Source organism: Siphateles boraxobius, unplaced genomic scaffold (genome assembly GCF_051911475.1).
Source record: "Siphateles boraxobius isolate OS27281-9 unplaced genomic scaffold, OSU_SipBor_1 16, whole genome shotgun sequence".
NCBI classification, from domain to species: domain Eukaryota; kingdom Metazoa; phylum Chordata; class Actinopteri; order Cypriniformes; family Leuciscidae; genus Siphateles; species Siphateles boraxobius.
Genome location: NW_027508766.1, coordinates 11,697,066 through 11,715,214, shown reverse-complemented (window position 1 = coordinate 11,715,214; position 18,149 = coordinate 11,697,066). Strand labels below are relative to the sequence as shown.

General features: G+C 41.6%; 1 protein-coding gene and 1 long non-coding RNA gene across 4 annotated transcripts in view; one reads left to right on the top strand and one right to left on the bottom strand.

Annotated features, from left to right (window-relative positions):
• LOC143739258 (uncharacterized) overlaps window positions 1–18,149 on the bottom strand; it is a 626,344-nt gene that overhangs the window by 364,242 nt on the left and 243,953 nt on the right. The window lies entirely within an intron of this gene.
• The window catches only part of edil3a (EGF-like repeats and discoidin I-like domains 3a), a 269,995-nt gene that overhangs the window by 110,680 nt on the left and 141,166 nt on the right, over window positions 1–18,149 (top strand). For both annotated transcript variants that reach the window (XM_077231597.1, XM_077231596.1), the window contains one exon: window positions 2,115–2,243. In XM_077231597.1, the coding sequence (XP_077087712.1) occupies window positions 2,115–2,243 (129 nt within the window). The remainder of the gene's footprint in view (window positions 1–2,114; window positions 2,244–18,149) is intronic.

The window sequence follows — 18,149 nt, the reverse complement described above, 5'->3', positions numbered from 1 at the left end:
GGTCACGTGCGCGTGTTCTCCTTCAAAACGAGCGCGCGCTCGTTTAAAGGTCCCTTGTAGATGGATTTGCTGAAGAGATATGTCACGCGGTGTTCTTTTCACTCGTCGATTGGAATTAAACACGGAGACTTATCTAAGACTGAAAAACAAAACTAAACTAGAAACAAATAAAAGAAAGGCGAAGAGCTTGCCCGGAGGCGAGACTTTTACATTATGACACGAAGACAGTCGATGTAACAGAGAGCGAGCGGAGGGGGGAAGCGTCATTTATCACCTTGGAGAAATCCGGCCTCTTCCTGTTGACTTGGCCAATTAGAGGGTTGGAATTTCACAGGCGGGACTTTGGTTTTTATTGCTCTTTGTCTAAGAGAGAGACATTTGAAACCGACGAAATTAGGGTGTTTATGAGCAGAATCTTCACAATTCTTATAATACTAATGTGTCACAAGTTTAGCAAAATGTAATGTCAATTAACAAATGGGGAATGAAGATTGGAGTTTATCGAGACCAAACTTGCCACAAATGGATTTGGTTAAACATTAGTTGGCCAAGTTTAAAACATTATCGCATTAGAGTTGTCGAGAAACATAGACCAAACCACAAAAAGGCAACTCATGAAATAGGGAACTTAGATACATTGTTCATACAATTCTCAAGTGGATATATAATAGCATATATATATATATGAATACAGGATTCATTTCTCCTCCTTGGTTAGAATTCAGAGAGGGTGGCAGTTCTGTGAACATTCCTTTGGGTCGTAAACGCCGTTATCTAAGAACACCAGTGATGTTAGTTTTGGTCTCTTTTCACTCCAAAGATGGAAAACATAGTAAACTATATTTTACTGGATATTACTGTACGTATTCTGATTGATCACACCGAAAGCATTCTGGAGGTGTCCAGAACTATGTGTACAAGTTATGGGAATAGACAGTTATATTTAAAATGCATAATGAAGGTATTTATAATTCACTTTAAGCTACGATAAAATCATAGTCATTCCAATGTGACATGGGCAAATGGACACACATAAAAACACATGGAATATATCTGGTTAAATGTCTTTTAAAGAAAAGAAGTTTCTTTTCGCTTTGGAATCCACTTCCTTTGGGACATTCCGATCAGTCATAAAATGTCTTGTAATCGGACACCACGCTCTGTCCTGAGTGTAGTCTTCATTGGTGGGGGAATGTGTGTGCGTGTGTGTGTTTGTGTGTGTGTGTTTGGGTTAATTTACATTCAGAGATTTTTGGTCTTTAGCCGGATGTATTTAGTTATTCAGATTCACCCACTTAGCCCAGTCCCTACAATATGTATATATATATATATGTATATATATATATATATATATTAGGGGTGGGAACCTACACTGGTCTCACGGTTCGGTTCGATTACTATTATCATGTCATCGATTCAGTTCAATTCGATATCGCGATGCATCGCGATGCACTGCATCTGCAATTAAAATTTTTACTCCAAAAGTGATGTATGCGTGCCCGCGCGCGTGTTCGCCTGTTCGGGAAGTCGCACTGACAGAAACAGTGACATTCCAGTTTAAGTTTCAAGGGAGTAAAGCCTGTTTATGCCATTTAGTAAATGAAATTGTGTCAAATCAATCTTGTTGTAAAGAAATGTTCATTTAAAAGCAGCGCTCATTCATCAGTGTATAATGTTACCATAGAGATGCGCGCATCAACCGTCGCCGAGCCCGCTGTTGAAGGTAATGATCATCCATTTATAAACACGTGTAACAACACAGAATAATTGTAATTTGACCATCGGGTTCCGATACTTAAATCAGCTCTATGTGTGCGTGACATGATCGCGCACGGCGCTAGTCTTCTCCAGGTCGTGCTTACCAGGTTGTTCATTAGAGCCGAAATATATATAAATATATGTCTGTCTGTGCGTTGACACAGAGGTAATGCAGTGCCCATGATATCCTTTATCCCTCAAGTGCTTGAGATGCAAGCGCTTACACTGCAAGCCATGTTGTAAACTGCTGATGTCTGTTTCTAACCCATCTGTTCATCTAACCCATTATGAGGGTTGTGAATACTTGCATACATAAAAAAAGTCCATCTGATTATTTATATTTGTCTATATTACAGGACCCTGCCATCCAAACCCTTGTCACAATGGAGGCACCTGTGAAATCAGTGAAACGTTCAGGGGCGACACATTCATTGGATACGTCTGCAAGTGCCCATCAGGCTTTAATGGAATCCATTGCCAACACAGTAAGTTCATAAAGTAACGTATACAACGCTGTTTGTGTTTGTGTGTGTGTGGGTGTGTGGGGAGGGGACACACAAACTTCACAAAGGGTTGAACAAAGATGTTCTCCAATAGCGTATGAACACAGCATCTCGTTCCTGCTTTTTCAGGGAACAGGATCAAGTAACCCAAGACATTTCAGATGGACATGACACCAGCCTAATGCTGGGTCTGTTATTTTTTGTCTGTTTTGATATTCACTCTCTTTATTGTCAGATCTATGCAATTTTCACTCCTAATTTCTTGTCGTGTCGTGTTGTGCCTTGGTGTGTTGTGGACAAGAAACATGTCAGACTACATGTTGCTTCCCGAGCAATCATCACTTGCTGTCTTTAACGATATACGTGATGTCATTGAGAAGGGGAACTAGCAATTAACTTACGGAAACAAGAGTTTAAACAAACAACGGCTACCAAAACAGCGTGTTAGCTTAATGCTAATTCCAGTACTCACCGGGTTGCTGAAGCACCTCCACTAGTTTGCCAGCATTCATCTTTTTCACTCTGTCGTGGTAGTCCCTCAAGGAAACACTATAGTAGCATTAGTATTGCTACAGTAGTTTTGTTTCAATAGTTCCACAAACCTTTCTGCCACTGGATATTTCCACCCAACAGCACAAATACCATCATGTCTTTTTCATTTCATCATATTTGAAAGCTGTGTATGGAAGAGCTTCTGTGCTTGTATTGGTCAATATCACATATGTGATGGAACCTTTCGTGGAGTACCGAAAAAAAAAGTGTGATTTCCTATTTAGTTTTCAAGTCAAATTATTTAAGATTGAGGGAAAAGCACATGCCTTGCATTCAAATACTTAAGGCGAAAAGCAGTATGTGAAAAGAGTAGCATGTCGGAAATCACAGTAAAAAGTTCAGAAAAAAGTTTGTATTTATATCCACTCAAATGCAAGTGCACACACATTGCTTTTTGCTGTGATTACGGCAAACAAAGACAGATGTTATTGCCTGATTTATTTTCAGTTTTTCAGTTTTTCTCCTCTGCTGAACATATGGTCAGAGGCTGTCTGATCTGTTGCCACTCCAGCAAAAAAAAGGCAGAAAAATCAACATTTACTCTTGCATATTAAGTGTGTATGGATACAAGCTGGAGGACAAACCAGAGATGAAAAGGGATTTGAATATAAGCTTCTTAAGTGTTCTAATGCTGTAACTCACAGTGTCTTGTAGCTCAGTGTTCTCTTACAAGAGGTTCTCTCGTATTGCGTAAGTTGCTTACGCTACGGGTAAAGTAATATTTTCTCGAGATATGAAGCCAAAAATGATCCTTAATTTTGTATTTAATGTCAACGCAGTGCAGCAGCTAGCAGACCTAGAGCAGGTTATCTAGTGTGCTCATTGGATGCTCTGCGGCTACTGCAGCAGCCTACCACTGAGCCTGGCGTGATGTCGCGCCCTTTACGCGCCACAGCCCGCCAGAATGGGGGTGGCTTAGCGTATAAAAGTCAGGCTCAGAGGCTGCTTCTCTGGTTTTCATCGACTGAAGCGAAAATCGCGCGTGGCACCAGCATGGTCAGGTTACGCAATACTCGTTCCCTCTTCTAGAGAGAACCGAGGTTACATACGTAATCGAGTACGTTCTTTTACGAGAGGTTCTCTCGTATTGCGTAAGTTGCTTACGCTACGGGAACCCATTGTCAACGGCGTGCGCACCAAACATCCACTTCATGAGTCCCAGGGAATCCCGGGGAACATAGATACGTGGGAATCAGGCGGCCAGCAACGCGGGCCAGAACATGTTCATAAGCACCCATAGGGAATACAGAGCGGCGTTGCCGGTCTATATAAAGCATATCAACCCATATCAACCCATATATATATCACGTGAGAGTAGTCTGCGCACGATCAGATCTGGGAAGAACGTACATCCCATTCATACTGACAGAATTCTAGCCTGCAAGGCGGGAACTTCCAGGTTATAAAACCTAACAAATGTGGACGGACAGGCAGAGCTGATAGAGAAATGACCTGCGCTCTGAAGGGAGTGCCCAACACCTTAGGGACATAGCCATGTCTTGGTTTGAGGATGACTTTGGAGTCATTCGGTCCAAACTCAAGACACGCAGCGCTAATGGATAGCGCTTGTAAATCCCCCACGCGTTTAACTGATGATAGAGCTGTCAGAAAAACGGTTTTGAGCGAGAGGTACTTTAGGTCCACGGAATCTAGCGGTTTGAAGGGGTATGCTTTCAGGGCCTCTAGGACCAAAGAAAGATCCCATATAGGAACTGACGGGGGTCGTGGGGGATTCATTCTCCTGGCTCCCCTAAGGAAGCGGATGACCAGCTCGTTCCTTCCTATTTACTGGCCGAGCGTTGATTTAGCGAATGCTGCAACGGCCGCCACATAGACTTTAAGCGCGGAGGGGGACCCGCCCTTTTATTTGGAGAACACAGACCATTTAGACGTGTAGAGCCGCCTCGTAGAGGGAGCTCTGGATTGCGTAATCGTGTTCATCACTCCTTCTGGCAAGACAACTGGTATCCGTTGATTAACCATACATGCAGAGACCAGCGCTCTGGATGGGGATGCCAGATTGAGCCGCGGGCTTGAGAGAGGAGATCCCTCCCCACCGGAATCGGCCAAGGGGCTGTGTGTGACAGCCACGTCAGCTCCGGGAACCAGATTTGGTTCTCCAATCGCGGGGCTATAAGGAGCACCGAGTGGCGCGTTTCCTTGATCCTCTTGATTACCTGTGGTAACAGAGAGAACGGAGGGAAGCATAGAGTGGGAGGCTGGGCTAGGTTTTTGAAAAGAACATTGGGCAATGAGCTTTGTCTTTTGACGCAAACAGGTTGACTTCCGGTTTGCCGAAAAGGCGCCACAGTAACTGGACTGTTTGGGGGTGCAGGGACCATTCCCCTGGGGGAACGTATTTCCTGGACAGTTTGTCTGGGCCGTCGTTCAGATGGCCTGGCACATGCGCGGCTCTCAGTGAGCGCAGACGCTGCTGGAACCATATGAGGAGGCGTTCCGTCAGATTGCAGAGATTCCTGGATCTGACACCGCCCTGACAGTTCACGTATGACACCACAGACATGTTGTCCGATCGGACTAGAACGTGGTGGTCTCGTATGAGCGTGAGAAAAGGCTTCAGCCAGACAGTTTATGTGAAGGCATTTCTCTCGGTCTGACCACAGGCCAAAGACCGGTCTGCCCCTCGAAGAGAGTGCCCCAACCTAGGTTGGAGGCATCCGGTGAGATGACTTTTCGACATGAGACGGCTCCCATCGTCACCTATCGCTGGTACCAGTCGGCCGCTAACCAGGGCTGCAGAGCTGAAACGCAACTCTGAGTCACTCTGATTCGTCTGCAGCCGAAAGCCCAAGCTCGGTGAGGCACTTGAGCATTCAACCAGCGTTGTAGCGGGCGCATGCGCAGTAGGCCCAGCTGAAGCACTGCTGCATCTGAGGCCATACAGCCCAGCATTCTCTGAAAAGTTTTCAGAGAAGCGACGCTGCCCTTCTGGAAAGCCGCGGCCAGGTGCGCGCACGCTGTGGCGATGAACGGGCCGTCATAGCCACAGTGTTTAGTTCTATGCCCAAAAAGGAAACTGACTGACTGGGCAGTAATGAGCTCTTGGTCCAGTTTACCGTGAGACCCAGGCTTTCCAGATGACTGAAGAGCACTGTTCTGTGAGATAAAAGTTCTATCTCTGACTGTGCCAGAATCAGCCAATTGTCCAAATAGTTCAGAATCTGCATGCCCTGATTTCTCAGGGGAGCGAGAGCCGCGTCCATGGACTTCGTAAATGTACGGGGTCCTACAGACAGGCTGAACAGGAGGACGGTGTATTGATATACCTGGCCGTCGAAGTCGAATCTCAAGAATGTCCTGTGACGGGGTATTATCTGAATCTGAAAGTAAGCATCTTTCAGATCGAGAGATATAAACCAGTCCCTCGGGCGAATTTGTGCGAGGATTTGTCTGGTCTTGAGCATTTTGAACAGTCTTTTCATGAGAGCTTTGTTCAAATATCTCAGATCTAAGATAGGTCTTAGAGCTCCGTCCTTCTTGGGTACAAGAAAATAACGGCTTTAAAAGCCTGACTCGCTCAGAGAAGACGTACTGGTTCTATAGCCCATTTGCACAGCAGTTTGGCTATTTCTGCGCGGAGTAGATACGCTACTTCCGCTTTCACTTTCGTCTCAGTCCATACTCAAAAGCGAGGGGGACGGCAAGTGAATTGTAGTGAGTGGCCTTGTCTTATTGTGCTTAGCACCCACCCTGACATCCCTTGAATCGCTTCCCATGTTTCTACATGTATAGCTAGGGGCAGAATGGCCGCACTTCGTGGGCTCGGGAAACTGAACCGGAGGTCTGGGCGTGGTGCGCCGCCCTCGGTGCTCGAATACGGCGGCTCGCTGACAGCGGTAGCTGGCTGTTTCATGTGTGATGTCCCGATTGCTTTGAATGGGGAACGTTTTGTGATAGCTTTGTGATACGCGAGCGGTGCCTGAGGCGAAAAGTTTGTCATTAAGCGTGAGCGCTCGTGAGCGAGGTGTCACCACACCTCGTGGGATCGGACAACTGAACCGGAGGTATGGGCGCGGCGCACGCGCCCTCGATGCTTGCGGTCGCCACACCTCGTGGGCTTGGACAACTGAACCGGAGCGGTGGGCGCGGCACACGCGCCCTCGATGCTTGAATACGGCGGCTCGCTGACAGCGATGGATGGCTGTTTCACATGTGATGTCCCGATTGCTTTGAACGGGGAACGTTTTGAGATAACTTTGTGATGCGCGAGCAGCGCCGGGCGTTTATTAGTAAGCATGAGCGCTCGTAAGCGGGCATGTAACTTACATTCATAACCTGACCGATATGAGGCTGTTTTGGCCGTGTGACAGAGCGGGCAGAGAGAAGGCGTGAGCACAGAGTAGTGGGCACATTTCCTTCATCTAACACTCGAGCGGCATTTGCCAGCTTTATGAGAGTGGGCTCTGTGAGTGTGAGGGACACGGGGGGGTCTCGTACTTGCATGTAGGGGTGAACACTGAGATGTGGGCACATTTTCTACACTTAGGGCACCACGGCGTGAGCCGGATAACCAAATGTTATACTCTTGAGATCTGTCTGGGTCGCCGTAGAAACGGCGGTTGTGTAGGCGAGCGGGTTGCATTACCGGCTCGTTGGCTGCCGAATACACCGCTGCAGTAGCCTTTCCAAGGGGACTGACAAGGCGAGGTATTTCAACGGTGGTCCGGCCGCTGCTGGACCCAACCGTCTTTTCCTCCTTGCTGCATCTCCTTCCGCCTCCGGTGTCTGTGAATGGCGCTTCTTCTTGCGCGCTCCAGCAGAGGGCGGAGTGACAGCGTTGAACACCTCGGCGTTGAACACCTCGAGTCGAGCCAGTGGACGCAGCCTCCCGACGAAGAGTGAGGGCTGCGTGGTCTGGGCCCAGGCAGAGAGCGCAGATCACATGGCGGTCTCCGGCGCTGGGCGGGGCTCGGCACGAGCCACAGGAAGTGCGAGGCATTTTTATAAAAACGCCTTGCGCTCTTTTAGGAAAATGTGTGTGTCGCGGCGGCGAACATGCACAGCAAGCAAAAGGATACTGTCGCCGGATAGCGTAGCAGGCACAGATGGCTGAAGGTGGCGAAATTGACCTGCTTCCTCAGATGCTTTCCTCTGCTTGCAGTCGCTGGATTCAACGGCGGCGGCTTCTCTCAGGATCAAGCGATGCGAAGAGCTTCGCTGAAGAGATGAAAATCAGAGAAGCAGCCTCTGAGCCTGACTTTTATACGCTAAGCCACCCCCATTCTGGCGGGCTATGGCGCGAAGAGGGCGCGACGTCACGCCAGGCTCAGTGGTAGGCTGCTGCAGTAGCCGCAGAGCAGCTAATGAGCACGCTAGATAGCCTATATTTGGGCTATTTGGATATTTCCAACATAATTACATACAGAAATGTTGTGTTAGGTCATTTACCTGTGTCAGCAGAGTCTATTGAGACACATCAGTGATCAATCTAACGATGTTATATTATCCAGCATGAACAATCACTAACATTACATCTCACGTCTGCAGTAAAAAGTAATTTGCAGACATTAAACTACTGCGATCCTGTCTGTGTTGGAAAACACTCTTTTCAGAATAATTTATCTTAAGCTTGTGTATGTTTTTAGATGAAGCTGTTAAATTAATCAATATCTCATGCAGTTCTTTCCCCTTTGTGTTTTATATAATGCCCACTAGGAGGTGATTTAGGCATGTTTTCTTTGATTGTTTTCCCTGAAGATATACTTTGTGGTTGAAAATGAAAGTAAAAGATTGACACAGGTTTGTTGTGTTTTACTGTGAAATTAGAGTTCTGAATCTTCATAAAAATCAACAGTACAAAAAAGACTTAGTCTCAGACGTATGCTAGGTCTAGATGGTGGAACATGTATTATATATGGTGGGCCGAACACGTTTTTCGTGTTGTTGATCGATCTCCATCGATAGAGTATACGCTTCTTTTATGTACGATAGTAAGTCATTATATGTAGTCAAATAAAATGTGTTGTCAATTCTGGTTTGATCATATATTTTCACAAATGTATGTTTTGATTGTCAATCTTCTTAGGCAAATCGTGAGACAGCTCTAGTAGCTGAACCAATCGGATTGTAGTTTTTAACGTCATTAAAAATACTAACCAAACACAGACGGCCAGGCTAGGACCCCGAAAGGGGGGGAGTTATATAGCGGTAATGTTGTATTGTGGGCCTATATTTATATATCTAACATAAATAAGACACTTTATCTTGGATATGGAGTGTTGTGTGCATGTTACTAGCTGTACATCAAATAGCATCATACCCTTTTCACTAACAAGTTGGATCAAGTTTGATCCAACTTGTTAGTGAAAGGGGGTATGATGTTTGTTGATGTACAGCTAGTAACATGCACACAACACTCCATATCCAAGATAAAGTGTCTAAAATTACATCTACATTTTAGATGTAGATGTAATTTTAGATGTAGAAATAAGATCATTTTAGATGTAAATAAATATTACTAATTATTGTAGTATTCTATTAAAATTATATTTTAGTATATACATTTTATGTTCTATTATAACTGCAATAGAGTAGGATGCAAGCATAGGGCGAGCTGTTGGACGAGATTCATGATAATGGCAGATGGGGCACAGGTGAGGGGATTACAAGGCCAAGGGTGCATTTGGGCAGATGCTAGTAAACATTGCAATGGGTGTCCAAAGATGTGGGAGGAGAAGAGGAGTAAAAAAAAGGTAATTTTCCTAAGGAAATGTTTATAACAGTGGAAAGAGGAGACAGTAAACTGTTTTGCATATAACCTGCAGTTTCTCCAATGCCAAGTTCTTCCATCAAAATACAATAACAATTTGTTTGACCAAACGTGGCTGTTTGACATTTTAGTATAATTGAAGGATTGTTTAGATCAGTGACTTGTTTTATGTAAAGTTGTAGACACTTGAAATTTACCAGGTTTCTGTTTGTTTAAAAGATGTCCCTTATGCATAGTCATAAACATTTTGCAGAAGACAAACATTCTTCGAAAGAAGACTGTATGTTTTATCAAAGCCAACTTTGAAAGACTGTCATCAGGCTTGTGTGATTCCCTGCAGTTAAGCTGAGTAAAGCTCTGCTCCGTCAGTACGTTTGTTAAGTCTCAAAACAACTAAAGGTCTATAATGAGATCCAATTTCTTTTCCACTCGTTGAAATGGATTGGCACATATACAGTATCTAAAGACATTAGGTAACCAAATCTAGTGTCTGGGTAATTCCTGCAATTAAATGATAAAAGGAAAGTGATAATAGAGCCCCAAGAATGACAGCTTAGTGGGCTTTGTTGCAGCCATGAGCAGTCTTTGTAATTGCTGACAGGCTTAATAGGACTGATAAAATTGAGTTACTGGGATTTTATCAGCAAGAATAAACCCTGTTCTGAATGCTGGTCCTTGTTACAGAAGGAAATTACATTGGAGTCAATGTAAAAAAAAAAAAAAAAAAAACTTTCAGGGGAGCACGAAACATGAAAATAAATCTATATTACCTCAGGTTAATTGGAAAACAAAAAAACCCAAAACGGCCACAAAACTTTTTCTCTGAAATACATAATGGTGCTGCCTTGTGTTTTAGTGGATGGTCTGCTGTTCTTGATGTAATTGATTTGATTTTCACTTAGACAAATTCAGTACCGCTGCAAGCAACAATTAGCATAACACAGTAGATATATTTTAAATTTTATTTTGAAATTAAACCAGATGCTATTTTAAAGAAACAAATAAAAAAGAGTGACTTCTGAGTCTATGATTGAAATATCGAGCAAAGTTCCAGATTTTGCTTACTTTTTTGCGGTTGAACTTGTGAAAGTTGTTCTAAGGAGTAGAGTCTAAGGAGTTGCATTTTAATTTAATTTATATTTTGCTAATTGAACTTTCAACATTTTATTCAGAATTATTTTTTTAATAAATTAGAGCAAATATTTTTTAGGGAAATTCAATTTCATGTTATTAGGATCTACAAATGTAGCAAAATCATCACAATTAAACTAAACCATCACAAGAACATTCACAATTCTTTGTTAAACATCATGCTTTACCCTGTAATCCATCCTAAACATATTCTGTCCGTGCCCAGAATGATCTAATACATTGCTATAGCAATCCACTTTTAGCTAATGTGATTTCATTTTACACCATGTCACAGGTATTTTCAGGCTACATATAAAGACACAGCTCATTTGAACTGTGAGCATCAAGAACAATTTCACAGCTTTGCACATTATCTTTAGCGTGGCCAGCCAATGTAACCTTGCTATTTAGAGCATTCTGGGTCAACAGTACTGGACAAAGAAGATAATAATCTCTGTTTCATAGGCATTGTTATGGATTGAAATGTTGAGATCTGATTCAATTACTGGATGTTACCTACAATATGTATAGTCAGTCGACCATTATCACAAAATATATCCTAATGGGGTTTATTAAACCACTAAGCAGAGAGGTTGTGTGTTACAGTGATTGTATCTTGTATGAGGGGAGTTATTTGGCTCTGTGGAAAGCAGATAAACCTTACAGATAATGACCGGCCGAGTCTACACTGTCTCGCTCATTACATGGCTTGCCAAATAAATAAATGGCCATGAAATATTGATTTGAAGTATTTAAATTATTTTTATTATACTGTCATTATACAAAACATATTTGACCACAAAAGACAGTGATTGACCAATCAGGATCAAGTATTCTGGGGAGACGTATAAGCAGTATGTTTGGATGATTTACTGAATTACTCTCGGATGGCTGTAATACTGCTCACAGATGTACATTTTTCTTTATGTACCTCACAGCTCTGACCTAAAGGGATAGTTCACCCAAAAATTAAACATTTTGTTTTCATTTGATCACCCTCATGATGTTCATATTAAGATATTTTGAAAAGTTAGCTCACCCCTCCCTCCCGTTTCTGATGTTCACTCTGTTCAGCATAATGTCGCCTAAGTTAGCTAGAGCTACCCAAGTTTAGACGAGCTTCACTCATTTTTTTTCAAGGATATTTTACACACAGTTCACATCCAAAAAAGTCAGCACTAGCAGCTACTCACCTGTCCAGAAGAAACAGTGCAACCTCGGCGTCCGATTTAAACTTTTTCAGTTCTTTAAGTTCTCTCCACCTTTCAAAAGCCTTCCCGATAACTATTCGTGTCTTGGAATAAACACAATGGTATTCCCTCACCCTAATCCTCCTCCTCCTCTTGGGGATTGACTCAGGTATGTTCAATTTCTCTTGTTTGTTGATAGACGCTGGCTTCTTCTTCAGCTCCGACTTCGCGTGCAGCCGTGCATGAACGCAAAACCTCACAACACCCACCCTCTGTCGGTGATTGGTTGGAACACTATTTATTTTGGTTTTGATTGGTTGGTGAAACCAATTGTTGTTGTGTGCAAATCTCAGAGCCTAGGCTGCCTACTGAGACGCGTTTTTTTGACGGCTTGCTTATGGGACAGGCAGCTTGCGGATCGTTAGGAAAGATTAGATGAGTGTGATCATTTATGTTTGGGCCTTTTTTGGGCCTGCAATCGCTGATACAACCTTTAAGGTGTTGTCTATAAATTGCAAGTCAATTGGGCCCAGTGCTGTTTTGAAAGTTGAAACATCCTTCAAAATATTTTTTTATGTTCCACAGGTTTGGAACGACATGAGGGTGAGCAAATTGTGACAGCATTTCCGTGCTGGAAAATGCTTGTTCACCTTTAACCGTATTTTACATTTTGTCAGAATGTAACAGAGGCTAGCTAGTACGGGCTGTAAAGCTCACTCCTCTGGCCTCAAGAGGCACACTAGAGGTTGAAGTGTTTAGCGTCCTTGTTAGCTTGCTCGCCTCCCATGCCGGAGATACCAGTTCGAATCCTGCTTGAAATGGTACGAGTAAGAGTTGCGGAGATATATTGGTGTCGTGACCCTGATGGAAATGTGGTTTGGGGGCGTGAGTGTAATGGAGGCCAGCTAGTAGGAGCTGTGCAAGTAACCTCACTCCCCTGGCCTCACGAGGCGCACTAGTGACAAATGCTAGAGACTGCAGTCTTTAGCGTCTTTGTTAGTGTCCCCATCTCCCTTGCTGGAGACACTGGTGTGAATCCCTCTCGCAGTGGTGCAAGTAGGACCAGTGGGGTTACGTTGGTGCAGTGACCCGTATGGGAGTGAGGTTTAGGGGATGAGTGTAATGGAGGCCAGCTATTAAGACCATTGTGAGTAAACCTCAATCCCTTGGCCTCAAAAGGTGCACTAGTGACTGGAGTCTTTAGCTTCCTTGTTAACGTGCCCGCCTCCCATGCCTGTTTAAATCCCGCTCGAGAGGTGCGAGTAGAACCATAGGGGTTGCATATACATTCTTATATACATTCATATACTGTACATTCAAACATTCACCTTTATTTTATTCATCAGTTCTGAATTCTGTAAAACTTTTCACTTAGTTAGTGTCCTGTTTCTGTGAAATCCCTGGGATGATGAGACTCGCTGGTGGTTAGCTCTATTACCATAATCATTATGAATGGTGAAATCCAGCTTGAATCTCTGCTGTGTTGTCATTACTGGAATGATGGGCTGCCATGCTTCCACTGTGTCAATGGGCAGATTGGCAGGCCAAACGGGGATGGAGAGCAAACGGCCAATTATTATAATGGCATGTCTCGACAAGCTATTGGTAGGCAGAGAAGCATGTGGATATTGTCAGGCTGGAAAAGTAAGAGAGGGTAATCAGTACATTTTGTATTATTACTGGTATTGGTTATAATGCTAATAAGCCCCAAATTGTGCTTTGAACTAAAAGCCTTTGATGTGATATGACACGTAGTGCATTGTTCATATCATCACTGAAAGCTCTTTGTATATAAATTGTGTTTACTTTCCAACAGCCAGTTGTCATTCTCACTTGTGCAAGCCTAAACAGTCCTCCTCACCGCCACTATTTAGAACAGTAAACATTACAATGTCATGATAAACACTATTAATATTATTCCATTCATCTGTTTGCTATTAACCAGGCAAAATTCCTGTGACAAGAAACCACAAGCAATCCCTCTTTCTTCATATTTGATAATGTTTAATTTCTTAGTTCCCATTTTTTACTATTTTTTTCTTAGGTAGAAACAGAGCAACCAACGTGTAGTGTAGCAGCTGGTTACCACACGCATACACACTCACACGCGCGCACACACACACACGCACGCACGCACACACACACACACACACTCACTCACACAAACACACACACACACACACACACACACACACACACACACACACACACACACACACACACACACACACACACACACACACACACACAAAACCTAAAATGAATAAATAGCTTTAATCATCATATGCATGGTTAGGATGGGTAAGGTTAGGTAACTAGCTAGGTTTAGTATGTTTGCACAATGCAAATTGATTTACACATACATGAAAAAGGTGAAGAAAAACACAAGCATAGTTTTATTCTTAAATAATTTAAGAATTTAAAAAATAATGAAATATTAGCATGCAGAACTGTACTTTTAGTTTGTCTCCTAATGATTGAAGATTGTGTTTGCAGAAAGTTCATCAAATTCAATACAGGCCAAGTCTGTGGGATATATCACATGGTCTGACCAAAGGCCAGAAATATATTTTAAGAAGTGCATATAAGAAGAGATTATTAAGCAAGGTTAAAAAGCTCAAGCAGGGACATCTTGAGTGGGCTGGACTACACAGGCTAAGACTCAAAAGATGGCAGCACTTTTATATCTGAGCAAGAAGTCTTCTGGGTGATTTAATTTGTACTTTGATCAATAAGCAATCTTCGGCTTCTTGCGAAATATTCCAGGTGTTACAGCGATTGATTTGGATTGAGGGAACATGTGCAAGGTTTTTGGACCTGATCTGTATTTGATTAAATATTGACAGACACTTGTGCGGCTTGTTTTCTTTGCTGCCTGGTGGGTTTAAAAGAAAATATAGCAGTCTGTCCGTAGAGAATATTCAAGGATATTTTTTTTATACAGTTTGCAGATTATGTTAAGATACTGTGCCATATGCATTACTGTTGATTTTCTGAGCCACATCTGGCAGAATGTGTGGGAATGTTTACCTGGATCCACATTTCTATTGCTTGTGACTGTGAGCATACGGAGTGGAGATATGCAGACATGTCGGTGAGAGTTTGTCATCACAGAGCTCTCAGCTCAGCCTCCACCTCCTCACCTGCTCAGAGATCGACACAAACTGCTCCCTCTTCTCCGGTAATAAATAGGATCATGCCTGTAGGCACCACTCTGAGGGACAGAGAGAGAAGGGGGATGTGTGTGTGTCTGTCTGTCTGTGTCACTGTGTACTTTTTTACTGGCTGTTCAGAAAATCCAAAGGGTACCATTATTACCAGACTTTCTTCAAAGGTGAAGTGTGTAATTTGTTCAATGTTAAAATACTTTTTCCTAGTTTTCCTAAGTTTTTGACTAATTTCGCAGAATTTCCCTTAATTAATTTTTTTAAAGCCATCTGCCTGCATTATTCCAATATGGAATTCATTGTGAAAATTTACAATACCCATGATTCTGCAAAACAATCTCCATTATGCTTTACTGCGTTCAAAAGAGCTATGTGGCGCCCGTGTGCTCCACCGAAGAAATGCGTATTACAGTCTACCTTCCGTCTCAATCTATATTTTTCAACAAACGTGAACTATTGTTTCTATGTATATAATCAACATCTTTAAATTAATAGTTTGATATTCCTCCATCATTTTTTTTATTATCTTTCACTTCATGGGATTCTTTCCCTCCTTCTTGTACCTTTGTCTTTTTGTCGATTCTTTTGAAAATTTTCTTCTTCTTTTTTTTAATCCCTGAGGGAGAACCAAGGCAGCTGGAAAAGTGGGCAGGCACTGTTGCACACTATGCTGGTTGATGACGCGAGCAAGACAAAATGACTCTCTTCAGCTTAAAGATTTCATATATGCATTTGGATTCTGATGCAATTATTTTTGAAAAGCTATTTCTACCAGATCCAACACTTAAATATATTTTGGTAACCTAATATTGTCATAATCATGTTCTGTCATAATCAAGTTTCTGTCATGTCTATATTAGTTCTCGTTAGACACTAGGGTTTCTAATTAGTTAATCGTTGTCCAGCTGTTCCTGTTTAGTGTCTGTATTTATACACCCTTTTCTGTTCAGTCCCTTGTCGGTTATTGTTGGTGGTGAACGAAACTCTTCCTGAGTGTGTCATTAAAGACTGCATATTTCATCATCTCCTTTGTTGTGGGCTTTCTACAGCCACATATCCGGGACAAATATATTGCAACTGACTATCGCCACATTAAAGAATGTTTTAGACTTGAATAAAACCAGTTAGAGGTATTACGTCATGAAGAGTTACCAAACAGATTTTATAGTGAACTTTATTCAACCTTCAACAAAAAAAAACAAAAAAAAGTTTGGTGGGCATCAATAGAAATTCTGCTAATTAAAAATATCACATGAGTGTTAGTCATTGTGCCCGAGGTCTGTTTTTGTAGTTTTTTTTTTTTTTTTTGTGGGGTAATTTCCATTAACTGGGAAATTAATTAAAAAAGAAAATATAAAAATAACAATAGGGCAGTTAGATTTATAGGCTTTTTCAAGTCTTGAATTGGTATTGTGCTTACCTTATTCACAAAATGATTAGCCCATTTCCTGTTTACAGCACCTATTCCTCAATCTCATAATTAAGAAAATGGTAGATGAAGCCTTTATCCTTGACATAATTTGACATAATTTTCTCCCACAGTAATACACTTGAAGTTGGTTGAAGTGTGCCTGTATGCTGAAATTAGACTCTTGAGAAATTGCGTTTGAGTTCATGATTTGGACTCAACACTGTAGAAGTATTTCATGATTAATGATCATTGCTTGAATCTATAAACACTTGTCATAATGTCATATTAACATTAGTACAGTGTTTTTGTTTTTGTTTAATTAGGGGTTCAAGCACGCATTGTTGAATGTACTGTTTACTATTGAAAGAACAGGTGGTTTATTGGAAGGAATTCTGAATCACATTGTGTTTTGAGTCAAATCCAATATCTGATTACATTTCTTTTTGTACATTTAGGTTATAAAATGTATTATTTGTTTTATTATTGTAAGTTATTTGGGTCAAGGTGAAAGAAACAGATGCAGTATTGGGTTTGAGAGTTTATTTTCTTCACAAATTGTATGAAAAATGTGGAACTTCACCAAATTGAATTGAAGCTTTTAGGCTGTTGAATCATTCATCATAAAAGAAACAACGAGTCTGTTTTGATTTACTGACTGTTATCAATTGTTCATGTCACTCATCTTTCTGAAACAAACTACAAAGAGAACGATTTCCTTTATCAATATAGTTTCCTCTTTGAATCAGAACAAAATTATGTCAACTAGTTGCTCACCTGTTGCACCATGTCCTCCCTCCAGTACACGTTCCTTGCTTCTGATTCAATTAGGCCCTAGTGAATATTATAACTGGGTGTAGCACGTCAAGTCATGTTGCGTGCTACATGCCAAAAAATGTTACAATGTCCTCATCCAAAGCAGTAGACAACTACTTAATTGATGTTGCAGGTAAATATAATGTATTATCATCTGCTGCATACATGACTGTCCACACACTTTAAAACATGAGGAAGATCATTGGTCTTAAACAACTTCCTTGAGGCACACCACATAGCAACTCTTTCACATCTGAATAACTTCCATTAGAAAATACACATTGTCCCATCAGACAGTTAACTTTTAAACCAATGTACAGTATGAGAAGTAAATTTGTAACATTTCAGTTTATCCAGCAATAATTTATAATCCAGTACATCAAAAGCTGAGCTAAAATCTAACAATATTGCTCCTACTAAGTTATTGTCATCAATCTGTGCACTCTCAATATCAGTGCTGAAAATTAGAGGGCAAATTATTCTCCCTAAAGAATAATTGAATGTGCTCACAAACTGTCATTTTAAATACATTGCTAAGATCTGATAGCAAACTTATTGGTCGACTATTATGACTATTAAAACCCAGTGCTGCATTTTTCTGTAGATTAATAGCCTAACCTTTGCATCCTCCCAAGCTAAAGGAAAACATTTTTTTTTTCAATACTGATATTAAAGATGAGGCAAACTGGTCCTGCCAAACAACATTTCTCTTAATTAATCGACTTTATGAAAAAATCATTAAAATAATTTCCAATTTCACATGGTTTAAAAAATAGTTAAAAATGAGTCACCTGTATCAAAAGGAATTTGACTTGATTTCCTATCCATTATTTCATTGAGTCGTAGAATCAAGTGACTTATATCACTAGAATCCAGACCTAATGGCGAACAAAA